General features: G+C 62.1%; 1 protein-coding gene across 2 annotated transcripts in view; it reads left to right on the top strand.

Annotated features, from left to right (window-relative positions):
• Positions 1–14,678, top strand: part of COL5A1 (collagen type V alpha 1 chain) — a 161,424-nt gene that overhangs the window by 134,756 nt on the left and 11,990 nt on the right. For both annotated transcript variants that reach the window (XM_065879585.1, XM_065879586.1), the window contains exons 47-63: positions 663–716; positions 817–924; positions 2,108–2,161; positions 3,767–3,874; positions 4,474–4,527; positions 4,771–4,824; positions 5,678–5,731; positions 6,265–6,318; positions 7,092–7,199; positions 7,323–7,376; positions 7,468–7,521; positions 7,847–7,954; positions 9,127–9,180; positions 10,035–10,070; positions 10,463–10,516; positions 11,019–11,274; positions 12,195–12,307. In XM_065879585.1, the coding sequence (XP_065735657.1) occupies positions 663–716; positions 817–924; positions 2,108–2,161; positions 3,767–3,874; positions 4,474–4,527; positions 4,771–4,824; positions 5,678–5,731; positions 6,265–6,318; positions 7,092–7,199; positions 7,323–7,376; positions 7,468–7,521; positions 7,847–7,954; positions 9,127–9,180; positions 10,035–10,070; positions 10,463–10,516; positions 11,019–11,274; positions 12,195–12,307 (1,377 nt within the window). The remainder of the gene's footprint in view (positions 1–662; positions 717–816; positions 925–2,107; positions 2,162–3,766; positions 3,875–4,473; positions 4,528–4,770; positions 4,825–5,677; positions 5,732–6,264; positions 6,319–7,091; positions 7,200–7,322; positions 7,377–7,467; positions 7,522–7,846; positions 7,955–9,126; positions 9,181–10,034; positions 10,071–10,462; positions 10,517–11,018; positions 11,275–12,194; positions 12,308–14,678) is intronic.

Raw genomic sequence — 14,678 nt, 5'->3', positions numbered from 1 at the left:
ACACCCATATTCACTTCTCTTAACCGGTGCCATTTGTGAATTTGCTCATTGTAGAAATGTTGGAAACTACAGATAAACTGTTAGAAAAGGAAACAAAAACGGCTTCTCAGCACGTGGTGGTGCCTCTCCACACCTCCTGAACGCCTGTGCTCACACACACGCACACGTGCGTGATTCTGTTTGGTCTTTGCAGACTGCGACTCGCGCTGCGTGTATAGAGAGTTTGGATCCAGCTTTTCCCGCTTCCTTTTATATTACATGTCGCGTCAAATGTCATTAAACATTCTTGGAACACATCACTTTTTATTTATATTTGAAAACGTGACTCTCAGTCACTGCCTCGTGTCCCAGCATATGGTGGTGACATAATTGATTCAGACATTTCCCTGCTGGTGGCTCATTAGGGTTTATTGTTTTATGGGACGCTTTCAGTAAGCACCTTGTCGATAAATCTTTGCATACTTCTCTAATTCTTCCCTTGCGCTAATTCTGAAACTTGGGATTTGGGGGACGTGCTCATATGCAGCTGTACGTTGAAAAGCACGATCCTGAGGCTTTTGAATGCTCGGCTTGGGGTCTTGCTGGGGAGGTGGTGCAAGTTGTGTGCTGGGGGGATAGAGCCACGCCCACGTGCCGAGTTTCTGATGAATTCCTGTTCTCAGGGTCTGCCGGGACCTCCAGGAGAGAAGGGCGAGACGGGAGATGTGGGTCAGATGGTGAGTGGCACCGGCTCGTGGAGACCTGGCCGTGGTGGCTGGTTGCTGTTTTGGTAGACGTTTGTGTTTCCTCTGGGCTCAATGGCTCTTCTTCTCCCAGGGTCCCCCAGGTCCCCCCGGCCCCCGAGGACCCTCCGGAGCTCCAGGTGCTGACGGGCCGCAAGGCCCCCCAGGTGGAATAGGCAATCCTGGTGCAGTGGGAGAGAAGGTGATTCACGCCCCGTCACTGTCCCGGTGTATGACGTGCGCGTGTGTGTGCGTGTACGCGTGCGTGTACCCATGTGTGTGTGTCCACCGCGTACATGGTGCACTGCTGGGCCATTCCTGCCAGATGCATTTTGAAACTTAGAAGATGTGTGCAATGGACCTGGGAGCCCTGCCCTTACCCAGGAGATTTTCCAGATGATAACACCCACCAGCAAAGGCCCCGCCACCTCCTCCTCTGAGATTTGGCTCTGATAGACATAGTTATCTATTCCTTGAAGTGTGTAGTTGCTACCTTTTCAACTCCCGTTTCTGTCAAATCCTGTTTTCTCATAGCCCCGGGTCCTCTCCATCTGATCTGGTTAATGTCAGGGCTTGGGCCCTGGAGATGACGCGAGCACACTGGACATATGCCCGTGCACACGTGTGTACGTGCCTTACGTGCGTGCACGCGTGCAGCGGGCAAGACGGTGCCAGAGTCTGACTCCACCTGGGCCCAGGAGTTTGCACTACTTTTAAAGCACTTATCCCAGTTCCTCGGGGGTAAGAGGAAGGCGATGGATGTGCTCCCCTGTGTTTGCACTCCTTTCACGCCGTTCCAGAACTTGTTTTCTGACATCAGGCCATTCGGCTGAAAGAAGTCTCCCATCGCTGCTCACGTTTTACGATAGGAAAACCGCAGAGGAACGCCCCTGCTGAGACCACCAGTGAATGGTGTTCGACCTCTGCTCAGAGCAGCACGCCCTCCCCGTGCCCTCCCCACCCGCCACAGGGCACGTCCCAGCTTCGGCCGCCGCCACTCTCGCCCTTCCTGCTCTGTCCCGCCTGCCGGCAAACGGATCTGCCTAGCTGTCCCCCTCCTCTTTTCACCTGGTTTCTCTCAGTCGTCCTCCAAAGCTCACCCGCAGCATCCCTTCCTGGGGAAAGCCATCTTTAATGCCCCCACGTACCGTCCGCGCCCACTCCGCGTGCGTCACGTGCCTGTGTATGTCACTGTCGCTTTACCCCTGGGTCCCTCACCTGTCTCTCCTCCAGTCCTGGGAACCCTCAGAGGACAGTGACCGCGTCTCACCCCCGGCCCCCTAACCACCACCCCCCAGCCCAGTGTCAGGGACGACTCGCTAAATGCCGGACGTTGGAACCACTGTTCTCGTCGCTGCTGTAACCGCATCATGTTTCCTCCTTAGGGTGAGCCCGGCGAAGCTGGAGAGCCTGGCCTTCCCGGCGAAGGGGGCCCCCCGGTGAGTGGGTGGGCTTTGGGGGAGGAGGGGGATGCGGCGTGGGTGGGTCCTGGGTGGGAGGCTCCTGCTCTGCCTCAGTTTCCCCATCCTGAAATGGGAGTCACGTCTCCTCTTGTGCTTACCTCACCGTCTTGCTGGAAAAGAGCGGGAGTGCCGTGGCGAGGGAGCGTGTGTGCGTGCACGTGTGTGTCCGCGTGTGTGCGTAGATGTTAGTGATGGACGCCCAGGACAGCTGTCCGGAGCGTGTGTGCGTAGACGGTAGTGAGGGACGCCCAGGACAGCCGTCCGGAGCGTGTGTGCGTAGACGGTAGTGAGGGACGCCCAGGACAGCCGTCCGGAGCGTGTGTGCGTAGACGTTAGTGATGGACGCCCAGGACAGCCGTCCGGAGCGTGTGTGCGTAGACGGTAGTGAGGGACGCCCAGGACAGCCGTCCGGAGCGTGTGTGCGTGCATGTGTGTGTCCACGTGTGTGCGTAGACGTTAGTGATGGACGCCCAGGACAGCTGTCCAGAGCGTGTGTGCGTAGACGGTAGTGACGGACGCCCAGGATAGCCGTCCGGAGCGTGTGTGTGTGCATGTGTGTGTCCACGTGTGTGCGTAGACGTTAGTGAGGGACCCCCAGGACATCCGTCCCGAGCGTGTGTGTGTGCACGTGTGTGTCCGTGTGTGTGCGTAGACGTTAGTGACGGACGCCCAGGACAGCCGTCCGGAGCGTGTGTGCGTGCACGTGTGTGTCCACGTGTGTGCGTAGACGGTAGTGATGGACGCCCAGGATAGCCGTCCGGAGCGTGTGTGCGTGCACGTGTGTGTCCGCGTGTGTGCGTAGACGTTAGTGACGGACGCCCAGGACAGCCGTCCGGAGCGTGTGTGCGTGCATGTGTGTGTCCACGTGTGTGCGTAGACGGTAGTGATGGACGCCCAGGACAGCTGTCCGGAGCGTGTGTGCGTGCATGTGTGTGTCCACGTGTGTGCGTAGACGGTAGTGAGGGACGCCCAGGACAGCCGTCCGGAGCGTGTGTGCGTAGACGGTAGTGATGGACGCCCAGGACAGCCGTCTGCGCTCCAGGACCCTCTCACTGGCTTCCGTAAATGTGGGGCCCATGGCTGTCACCTGGTCAGCTCAGACCCGGAACATGCAGACCTTCGCAGGTCGGATGAGCCGTGTCTTGAGGCCCCCCCGAGGGCAGCCCTCCGGCCCAGGAGACGGCTGTTGGACAGAGGTCTCCTGGGCTCCCTCCACCTGAGGACCACTGAGTGGGTGGGCGGCCTGGGTCCCTGCAGCCCCTCGGGGTCCACGCTGCCTGCTGTCTCGTCAGGAGTCAACCCTGCCCACCTAGCAGTCGGGTGTCGGCCTCAGAGGCCCCGGGAAGCCAGTGGGCTACTCGGGCCCCCTCACGGCCCCAGGGGAGCCAGACTCCCGCAGGGAGCTGCTGAGGGTTGGCGGAGCTCGGGAAGCCGCTGGCACCCACAGGGGCCGAGGCCCGGCCACAGGCATGTGCTCCCTTCCCACCCGGTGCCCGTGAGGAGCGCACCTCCGGCAAGCTTCTTGCTCGAGGCAACCGCGAGGCTGGCTCTGGGAACACGGTGCCCGCCTTTCCCCCGCAGGGACCCAAAGGCGAAAGGGGAGAGAAGGGTGAGTCGGGCCCTTCTGGTGCTGCTGGACCCCCTGGACCCAAGGGCCCTCCCGGAGACGACGGTCCCAAAGGCAGCCCCGTGAGTACCTGGGAGATGCCAAGGGGCCCCTAGATCATCATCAACCCCTAGAGGCTGCCTGACCATCGCTGGTCTTGGGGTGATTTCCTGAGGTGTAGAGGTTTCCACACCAGCTACTGAGCCAAAACAGTGGAGGTGGGAGAGGGGAGACGTGGGGCGAGGGGGACGCCTCGGAGGCCATGTCTGTGGACCAGGCAGCTTTCTGGATGGAGCAGGCTCTGTGAGGCCCCTCTCCCCTCCTGCAGCCTGCCCCGGCTTTGCATCCGGAGGGTCTGCAGAGCAGCGCCTTCTAGGGGTTAAAGGTCCAGCTTCCAGTGTCAGCCGGGGGCTCCAGGAACAAAAGTGTGGGCAAGAGCCTGCCCTTTGAGGGCCTCCAGAGGTCGAGAGGGCTGGCCCGCGCTGCTCGCTTTCAGGCTTGTGTGGCTCACGTGAGAGGATGTTCTGGAAAGGCCTTGCTGTGAAGGGCACCGAAGTGTCAGAGCTAGTGGGATGCTCTGGGGCTGGACGGCTCAGGGCGGCAGTCTGGACGCAGCCACGCGGGGCAGCGCGCTCCAGGCCGGGTTGCTGAGGGCCCCAATGCCTCTCTTCCTCTGTTTCAGGGCCCGGTCGGTTTTCCCGGAGATCCCGGTCCCCCCGGAGAGCCTGGCCCCGCGGTAGGTGCTCGAGGTGGCAGAGCCCCTGGGTCCCCACAGCCCATGACCCGCCTTGCTGGCCCCGTTTTCTCCTTTCCGGTTCTGTCTGTTAGGACTCTCCTTTCCCACTTCTGAGCACCCTAGGCGCCGGCACCTCTGGGATGGAATTTGATTTTGGGGTGAGGACCGGGGACGCGTTGTGTGTTGGTGCCTGAACTCGGGTGCCATCCAGGAGGCAGAAGGAACTTGCTTTTGGCCCCACAGGGTCAAGACGGTCCCCCTGGTGACAAAGGAGATGACGGTGAATCTGGACAAACGGTGAGTCCGCCCAGGACCTCTAAGGACCCTGACGCAGCTCCTCGGGGAGGTGTCAGGGCTTGGGGTTTACAACTTGCTTTCTTCATTTCTGAGAAAAACCTACACCCAGTTACCTTAGATTAGTGATTCAACAACCACAGGGGGCCGAGAGCTCCCTCTGAGGAACCTTGAAAGCTGGGGACCCTCCTCCCAGAAGGGGAAACGCGCACACAGTCCCAACAGTGGTTCTGCACACAGAGCGCGGCGTCCTCGACCGCCCCACCCAGAAGCACCCCCCCCTCCACGTCAGGATTACCTGTTTCTGCCCGATTGGAGTCAGATGCTCTCCTCAGAAGGCTCTTTCCACATCAGCCCCTGGAGCTGAGCTCACATTAGACGTTGCCTCTCACCTGATGTCAAGTGTTCTGAAATGTTGCTTCAAGTTTAGAAAGCTTCGGGACACCGGCTCCGGGGCCAGTACCCCCGGAGAGATGTCTGCTGTTCTGCCACTCCCTAGCCGCTGACCCAGGACAACACCTGCCCTCCCTGTGCCTCGGGGTCCACTTCTGCAGAAGGGGTGCTGGCAGGCGTGGTGGGAACGTTCCCCAAATGTAGCAGAACTGCAGGTGGCAGGCGGGTCCCTTACGCCGCTGCAGCCCACGGGCTGAGTGTAGAGGTCAGAGCAGAGGATTCCAGGACCACCTCCACTTAGGGCTAATTCTGCAAAAGAAGAGACAGGCAGTTTTAGGGCTGGCCGAGGACAAATCAGACTGAAAACTCTGCGTTTTTCTTAGCCTCAGACCCACCCAGCCCTGCCACGTCTTAGCTTAACTGTCCCTGATTCCTAAATGCTCTGTTCTCTCTCTGACACCAGGGATCCCCGGGCCCTACTGGTGAACCTGGTCCATCTGGGCCTCCGGGAAAGAGGGTAAGTGATGCTGCAAGGCGCCCTTGCCCGTCAACCTCCTGAATGGAGCGTGCCCCTCCCCCACCCCGGCTTGGACCCTGGGGCCCTAGGCGGCTCGAGGAGGAAACTGCTTCCGTTTGAAGTGCTCAGCTTCCTGCCTCATCATCAAATCTCAGACCCACTAGGTCGATGCTCCGCTCCGTTTCGGGTGAGCCCACTGTTGACGCCATCAGTAACGGCCTTCGTGGGAGAAAAACACCCACGGAGCTGAAAAAACCCCTTTTCCCCGGGGTCAGACCTTTGGAAAAGCCAGAACAAGCTAATTGAATGATCCAGTCTCTCTGGGGCTGCAGTAAACTTGGCCCCTTGGTGTGCAGCCAGGACAGGAGGCTGCTGGAGTGCCCTCTCCGCAGCCCGACCAGGGGCCTTTTCTGGACGTGGAGGCCCTGGGCCTCGTGCTAAGGGCCTGGGAGTGACCTCCACGGCCCCTCCTCAGCTCCTCACTGAGCTTCTGCGGACCCACTTGTCACGTGTCGCTCTCTTGCTCCTTCCAGGGTCCCCCCGGCCCCATAGGTCCCGAAGGCAGGCAGGGAGAGAAAGGAGCTAAGGTAAGTGCTTTTCAGCCCGGCCGTGGTCACGACCGCGACCACGCATAGACCTTACGGAGCGTGCCTCGACACGGTGGCCTCAGGGGTGGGGACTGGACACATACGTGAACGTGCGGAGAGGGGCAGGTCGGGCTCAGAGGGAGGCGGGCTGGCTGCGCCTCTGGGTCCGGGGTCCCCGACTCTGCTGTCACATTCTGTCTGCCCCGCCAGCCTGAGTGGGGGAGGCCAGTGCTGGGTGCCCTCGGGCCTGGCGTTGACCCGGCCAGGCCTCAGCTGCCTTGCCTGCGAAGCAGAGATGGTGACGGTGCCCAAGTCAGGGCTGAGGAGAGGGTGGGGTGCCCGTGCGGTGAGGATAGGGTGCAGCCCTGTGCCCAGAGCCCTCGAGGCCGCTTCCCCCCCGGGAGGTGCTGGGCGGGGCCTCTTCTCGGAGGTGCTCCGGCATTGCCTGAGACGGTGATGGAACTCGTCCAGCCCCACGTCTGCCCAGGACATGGCGGCCGTGCCCACCAGGAGTTCCGCGCCAGCCATAACTGCTGCTTTGGCCATGACAGCTGGGAGGCTGGAGCACAGTTGACTGTGGACATTGGTGGGTGGAGGATTGAGCAGGGCGGCCTCGATAAGGAATGTGGAGAATCGGGGGCAGCCCCTGGATATCTGGGGGCATCTGGGGTTCTCTCCAAGGCTCCTTGGGGTTTCTGAGCAGCAGTTCTGGGCTGGGGTGACCGGAGCCTCAAGCATTGGGGTCCCACCGTGTCCTCCTTGGTGCCCTGCAGGGAGAAGCCGGCTTGGAAGGCCCTCCTGGGAAGACTGGCCCCATTGGCCCCCAGGGGGCCCCTGGGAAGCCCGGGCCCGATGGCCTGCGAGGGATCCCTGGCCCTGTGGTGAGTGGCCCCCGGGGAGGCCTGGGGGGGGGGGGCGCGGCTACAGAGGGAGGGGAGCAGGGGTGGGGACGGGAACGGGGGTGGCCAGGGCGGGGCTCACCCGGAGGGTCAACTGTGTTTCAGGGTGAGCAAGGTCTCCCAGGAGCCCCAGGCCCCGACGGCCCCCCCGGCCCCATGGTGAGTCCCGGTTATGCTCCCGAGGAACCCCCGGTGGTGGCGGAGGGCGGGATTGGGAACGAGAATTCTGATCCCGCTGCCTCCCCCGCAGGGTCCCCCAGGACTCCCTGGCCTCAAAGGAGACTCTGGACCCAAAGGGGAAAAGGTGAGATGGGGCTCCAGGGGACTCTGTGGTTGAAACTCAGGCCCCGCAAGTACCCGTGGTTTCAAACTCAGCAAGGTGTTGTTGCTCTTCCCCCACGTTCGTCACGCGCTCAGCGTGAGGACACGAAGGAAACAGACGCATGTGACGTGGAGACCCGGCCCCTGCCCTCAGTCGGGGGCCTGCGAGGCCCCGTGGACGGCACCTGCCCTGGGCCTGTGTCCATTCCAGGCAGCCCCCAAGGCAAAGATGTGCTGCCACGTCTGGCTGGCCCACGTGGCTGGACGGGAGGTGTCGCCACCGCCAACGCCCCTTCATTTGCCCACAGGGACACCCAGGCTTGATCGGGCTCATCGGACCTCCGGGCGAACAGGGAGAAAAGGGTGACCGTGGTCTCCCCGGCCCGCAGGGCTCCTCTGGCCCTAAGGGAGAACAGGTGCGTGGGATGCTGGCTCTGTGTCCAAAGACCTGAGGTTCGTTAGAGCCGGAAGGACTTCCCCGCGTCCATCAAATCAAGATGGGGACAGCTGAGGGCACGGGCTCGCCCAGGTGACAGCAACCTGGGGCAGAACTGGAGCCCAGCCCGGGCCCACATTAGCCCTCATGGTCCTGGTGACCTCAGAAGTGAAGGTCATTTCCCCCCACTCTGTGCAAGACCCTGTGACCCAGCTCATTGTCCAGGAGGTCACTGGCGTTGCTCAGCCACATCCTTGCTCCCACCTTGACCCCGTATATGCATACCTGACCCTAGACTTCCCTGGGAACCCCTGTAGCTAATTGGAGTTTGAAGCCCCCAGGAAACCACAGCCAAGGAACCCTTAGCCTGCAAGTTTCGCCGTCCTGCGCCTGGGAGCTTCTTGCAGTGGATTCCACGGCCAGGAGAGGCGGGGAGCGAGTGGAGGCAGGGGGCGGGGGGACCTGGCAGGCCGGTCTTTCCCGTCCCCATGTCAGGGCCACAGGGCCGCACTCCAGCCTGTGAATGACCGCTTCCCAAGCCAGGTGTGACAGGCTCACACGTGTCCCTGTGCTTTGCCCACCTTGGCCTGCACCTGACCTGGAAGAGGACAGGACGCCCGAGACAGAGCTGGAGGCGGCAGAGCCGTGAGGCAGGGAGGAAGCTTGTGGGGTGACGTCCCCCCAACCCGGCCTCGTCCATGGTGTCTCCCTGTGGCACCGAGACCTGGAGAGAGGGTCGGCTCAGAGGCTGCAAACTCCGAGTGTGGGAAAAGCCACTGGGAGGCTGGATGGACAGACAGAACAGACAGGACCCCAGGACACTCTCCTCCCCCTGCCCCGGGGCCCCTCCTTCAGGAGCGGAAAGCAGCCAGAGGGGACCAGGCAGGGACGGTTCACATTAGAACATTAGAAGGCAGCGTTCACACTCAGCCACGCCCCTGCCGGGGCGCCCAGGGTGTGCCCAGCAGCGCCGGGGTGCCCAGCCTCACAGCAGGTGTTCAGGCCCTGCCGGGCCCAGCAGGGAGCGAGGGCTCCCCTCGCACGTGGCCAGCCCGTGTTGGGGGAAGAGGCCAACGAGAACCGAGGGGCGTGGCTGCAGGACAGGCTCCCTCCTGACCCGAACACTGATGACTGCGTTTCTGCTCCTTTCAGGGTATCACTGGTCCTTCGGGCCCGATCGGCCCCCCGGGCCCCCCTGGCTTGCCGGTGCGTATCTGGGAGGGGCGCGCGTATCTGGGAGGGGCGCGTGGCTCCCCGGGTTGTCCTGGGAGAGTGGGGGGATGGGCCTCAGAGTTACAGGGAAGTCATGGGACCCCCTGGGGTTGGGCCACCGCCCAGGTGGACCTGGTGCCCCGCACCACGGGTTGATCTGCTCGTTAATTCACACCCGCGTTCCGAGCAGTGGAAACAAGGAAGTGGGGTCACTGGGCTCTGGTTTCAGGCTGGGGAGGAGAAGGGGGGAGCCTCTGTCTCCGGGCATTGTAGGGCGTGTGGACAGTCCATGGTAGGCACCTTGGGGGCGGCAAAGAAGGTGGCTGGCCCCCCGCCCTCCCCGTCGGCATGAGCAGGGCCAGCCTGGCCTGGATGTGAGGAGTTGGGGTCCTGTCTTCTAGTCACCAGCCTGGGCCCCCCCCATGCAGCTGGGAGACCCAGGACTGCAAAGGCATCCTCCGGCCTTGAGTCTCTTCTCGCCCGAAACTAGTCAGCCTCTGAGCCCCACCTGGGCCCGGGTGCACGTGGCCCAAGGTGGCCCCGTTTGGTCCGATGCTGGCCCCTGCTGTGGGCTGCTGCGAGGGCTGGAGCGGCTCCGTGTCAGGGCCTCTGGCTGCCTGAGCTGTGAATTCCCTGCTGGGGCGGGTGGGAGGCTGACCCGGGGCACTCGGGACCCTCCTGGCCTCCGTGTGGGTGAGCGCCTGCCCCCGCCCACCTCCCCTGTCAAACAAGTACAAGCGTAGATGCTTGGAGGGGGGACACGGGCGCAAGGAGGGCATGAAGAGCAGGCTGGTGCTGGGAGGGGAAGGGACCGCCCACCAGCTGACGCTCTGCCCCTCTCTCCGCAGGGCCCTCCTGGTCCAAAAGGTGCTAAGGGATCCTCAGTAAGTGGTGTTGCCCCTGACCGGCCCATGCCATCCGGGGGAGGGATGTGCATCCCCTTGGATGAGAACCACCCTGGGATCCCCCTTCCCCCTTGACTCATGGGGCCGGTCGTTCACACCCCTCCTCTGTGGCTGGGCTGCCCTGAGCTCACCTCTACCCTGAGTCATCTCAGACGGAGGCTCCCTGCCTTGCAGAAAGGGCTCTGTCCCCCTAAGTCCCCTCCTTGGGGTGTCCAAGTTCTCACATCTGGGACTGGGAAGGGGCCCCAGCATGTTAGGTTTGCCCCTCCACCTTCTCCACGTGTTTCCGGGGATCATTCTAGACCTCAAGGGGGACTCAAGTCACATCAGGCCTCAGTGACCAAGGTTGGTTCTCTTCTCTTTTTCCCCAGGGTCCAACTGGCCCGAAGGGTGAAGCAGGCCAGCCAGGACCCCCCGGCCTGCCGGTGAGTAGACCTTGAGGACTTGGGAGCCAGATGGGGGTTCTCCTAACACCGAGGGAATCGTGGAAGCAACTGTTTGTGTGGTTCAATCCCAAAACGTTATGAAACGTGTGTGGCAGGGGCGGGGGGGGGGGGGGGCCTGTCCCCTTCCCCAGGACACAGGTCAGCCCAGGGCGCTTCTGCCTCGGAAGTCTGGTTGAGGAGAGAGGAAGGGGGAGGTGTGTGTGTGTGTGTGCGTGTGCGTGTATGCCCAGCTGCCTCTGTGTGCGCACGTGTGCATGCATGCGTGTGTGTGGCAGGAGCAGGCAGCCCTAGACAGGGCCCCGAGGGATGGGTGTGGAATATTTCCAGAGACAGAGAAGAGGGAAGGAGACTGTACTACCAGGAGGGGCCGGCATCTGCGACCCAGGACCCTGCAGGTGCGGCCCTGGCGGTCCCGGCCCGGCCGCCACCCGGGGGCCGCCTCGTCCTCTCCCACCCGTCACTGTCCCTCTTCCACACCCAGGGCCCCCCAGGCGAGGTCATCCAGCCCCTGCCGATCCAGGCGTCCAGGAGCCGGCGGAACATCGACGCCAGCCAGCTGATGGGCGAAGGGGAGGGTGAGGACTACATGGACTACGCGGACGGCATGGAGGAGATCTTCGGCTCCCTCAGCTCGCTGAAGCTGGAGCTCGAGCAGATGAAACGACCCCTGGGCACGCAGCAGAATCCCGCGCGCACCTGCAAAGACCTTCAGCTCTGCCACCCTGACTTCCCCGACGGTAGGGCAACCGTGGGCCCGGGAACAAGCGGAGGGGTCGGGGCTGAGCAGCCGGTGTGGCGGGAGGGAGCCGGGCCTGGGCGGGCACGCACCTCGCTCGGCCTCAGGTCCCTGTCCGTGCAGTGGGGATGCAGGTCCCCCCTTGTCACCTGACGAGGCATCGTAGTAGGACGGGAAGCCGTCCTGGGAGGCCGGGGAAAGAGGTCAGGGCTGTGAGGTCACGCAGAGCCGGGGTCTAGTCTAATCTTAGCCACTGTCTGGCAGGTAACCTGCTCTACCCGGAGTCCCATGATCCCTATCTACAAAATGGGAATTAAAACACGTGCCTATCAGAGGACGTGTATACAATGTATGAAATGCTTTGGGCCTGACGTGGTGTTGGCCACAGCTGCTGTCAGTGTTGGCAAGAGTCCTCGTGCTGGTGTTTGACGTTGTACTTGGGAAAGTACTACTTAGACTCCAGAACTTCAGTCCCATTCTCACCATTAATAGCCAAGCACTACCTACCTGCTAGAAAATAAGATCACACTGGCTTGCTCTGGGAAGGATGAACTCTTCTGCAAGATTTAAGGGGTGCCTGTGGTTCCAGTTGACTCGGATCCTAAGTACGTGAACTTCTAGGAGTTTTCCTGGAGCACCTCTGGGTTCCCATCCACCCGCCAGCAGGCAGAGCCACCCTCCCGGGTCCCCAGAGCTTGGGCCCCGTGGGCCTCACGCTCCAGCTGTGCTCTTGGTGATGAGTCTGTCGCTGTCACTCCGTGGGCCCAGCAGGAACAGCGGGATGCCATTGGGCAAAGCCCAGAAAGGGCTGTGTGCTGGCACTGCTGGACTGAGATGTGGCAGCTGCTTCTGGAACTGTCCAAGGAGCAACCCCCCCCACCCGCCTCCCTCCCTAACCCCAACCCCAACCCTGCGATCCAGGTGAATACTGGGTGGATCCGAACCAAGGCTGCTCCAGGGACTCCTTCAAAGTCTACTGCAACTTCACAGCCGGGGGCTCGACGTGCGTCTTCCCCGACAAGAAGTCCGAGGGGGTGAGTACCCGCCTCCGTTGCCTCCTCTCCCGGTGGGGCCGGGCCAGGGCTCCAGGTATCTCACGTGCGAGCAGCTTTAAGGATGAAAACCAGAAACGGGCCAGATCTAAACTCAAGGCTGTTTCTCCGGAAGTAGACTTGAATCTGCCTTAGGAAGAAATTTCTAGCAATGGGACGGGCTTAGTGCAGCCTCATTTGTGGAAGTTGAAGGGGTGGTTGGCTCGTGGCTGTCTTCCCCCTACCACGCCTGGGGCTGGGATTTCCGCCACTGGTTGGTCAAATCCTTCCTAAAATGACCCTACAGTTCTGACCTCAGAGCAACCTGAAACCCATGGAAGGACTTTGGGGAGCGAAAGTGACCCAAATACGTTTTAGAAATTCTTAGTGTCAGCTTCCTGGGTAGTCGCTCCTGAGTGCCATGCGTCCCTTACAGTCTGTTTAGCGAGGTTCTGATCCATGGAGATTTTGTGGGGTGTCGATCTGAGTCTCCTCTGTGGTCTTTCAGCGTCCTCGCCTCTGTGGTGGGGTCTCTGTGTGTGCGGAAGGGTGTGAACCAGTGTGTGTGGATGGGCGTGCAGATGGTGTGCGGTGGCATGTGGGTGGCACGTGGATGGCTGGTGGATGGCACGTGGATGGCGTGAGGGTGGCGTGTGGATGGCGTGTGGGTGGTGTGCGGGTGGCGTGTGGGTGGCTTGTGGATGGTGTGTGGGTGGCATGTGGATGGCTGGTGGATGGCATGTGGATGGCATGTGGATGGCACGTGGATGGCTGGTGGATGGCACGTGGATGGTGTGTGGGTGGTGTGTGGATGGCTGGTGGGTGGCGTGTGGATGGCGTGTGGGTGGCTTGTGGATGGTGTGTGGGTGGCACGTGGATGGCTGGTGGATGGCACGTGGATGGTGTGTGGGTGGTGTGTGGATGGCGTGTGGGTGGCTTGTGGATGGTGTGTGGGTGGTGTGTGGATGGCTGGTGGATGGCGTGTGGATGGCATGTGGATGGCGTGTGGATGGCATGTGGGTGGCTTGTGGATGGTGTGTGGGTGGCACGTGGATGGCTGGTGGATGGCACGTGGATGGTGTGTGGGTGGTGTGTGGATGGCGTGTGGGTGGCATGTGGATTGTGTGGGTGGCGTGTGGGTGGCACGTGGATGGCTGGTGGGTGGCACGTGGGTGGCTTGTGGATGGTGTGTGGGTGGCGTGTGGATGGATGGTGGATGGCGTGTGGGTGACATGTGGATGGCTGGTGGATGGCGTGTGGGTGGCGTGTGGATGGCGTGCAGGGACAGGCATGTGTGGCAGGCGTGTGCTGCTTTCTTTCAAGCATGCGTTGGAGGCCAGGCCCACTGTGGCCCAGGACAGGTGAGGGAGGGGGGCGAGGTCTCTACCTGGGAAGATGGTGGAGACTTTGGCCGCAGTGCCCTTTGCATCTGCCTGGACAGACCCTCCTCCGTAATGTCCCACCCAGAAGGCTCCCTATCCCATGCCACACACCGAGGGCAGTGGGTTCCTGGAGCCGCAGCCATGGTACCTGTGCAGGTTCAGGGTCGGGCACTGCAGGAGTCGGGCAACCTGTGGTCCTCGGCTTCCCGGCTGCCTCAGCGCCCAGAGCCACTTCCTCTGGAGGGAGAGGTGCCCTGTCCCTAAATCTCACCGTCACCGAGGGGAGCTCCGGCACTCCTGTGGGCCGGCAGGAACAGGGGCTCTGCACTGATGTGGATGCCTTGGGGACCCCTGTTTCATGTTCACGCTCTCCCTACCTGGGATTTTAAATCCTTGGGAACCCACACTCCTGGCAACGAGACCCCTGTGGTTCACAAGGAAATTCAAACCTCAGGACCCTTGCATCTGGCAGAGGCCCAGAAGGAAATTCAAATGGAAAAATGCTGGCTCACATTCTTTTGTTGCTGTCTGTCCTCTGCAAACGGCCTCGCTGCTGGAGAACCAGTAGGACGCCCCCAGGAGCCCTCGCTGGTGGTGGAGCCAGGCGGACGGTGGGCTTGGGGCGCTGAGTGACCCCCGCTGCTCCTTGCCTGTCCTCTGCACCTGTGCTGACCGCCAGGGCCCCACGGGCTGGGAGCCTCGGGCGGGTTGAGGCATTCTGCCCGGTCTCCCGGGTTGCAGGGCCCCCTTGGTGGTGGAAGGGGTGGAGTTGGAGGGCAGAAGTCTGGGCGAGGCGCCAACCTGCCCACGCCTCTGGTCCTGCTCTGGGAGGAGGCGGCCTTCGTGCTTTTTGGGCGCAGCGCTGACAGCAGCAGGTTTGGAACCAGAGGGGAGAGTCCCGAGGGGCGGGGGGGCAGGCTGGGCTTGCTCTTCCTCCAGTGGGGCCGCTTCTCAGGCTCCCCTGCACGAGGCCAGCTCAGAGGAGAAGCCAG

This window comes from Phocoena phocoena, chromosome 6 (assembly GCF_963924675.1).
Source record: "Phocoena phocoena chromosome 6, mPhoPho1.1, whole genome shotgun sequence".
Lineage (NCBI taxonomy): Eukaryota > Metazoa > Chordata > Mammalia > Artiodactyla > Phocoenidae > Phocoena > Phocoena phocoena.
This window is presented reverse-complemented; position numbering and strand designations above follow the sequence as displayed.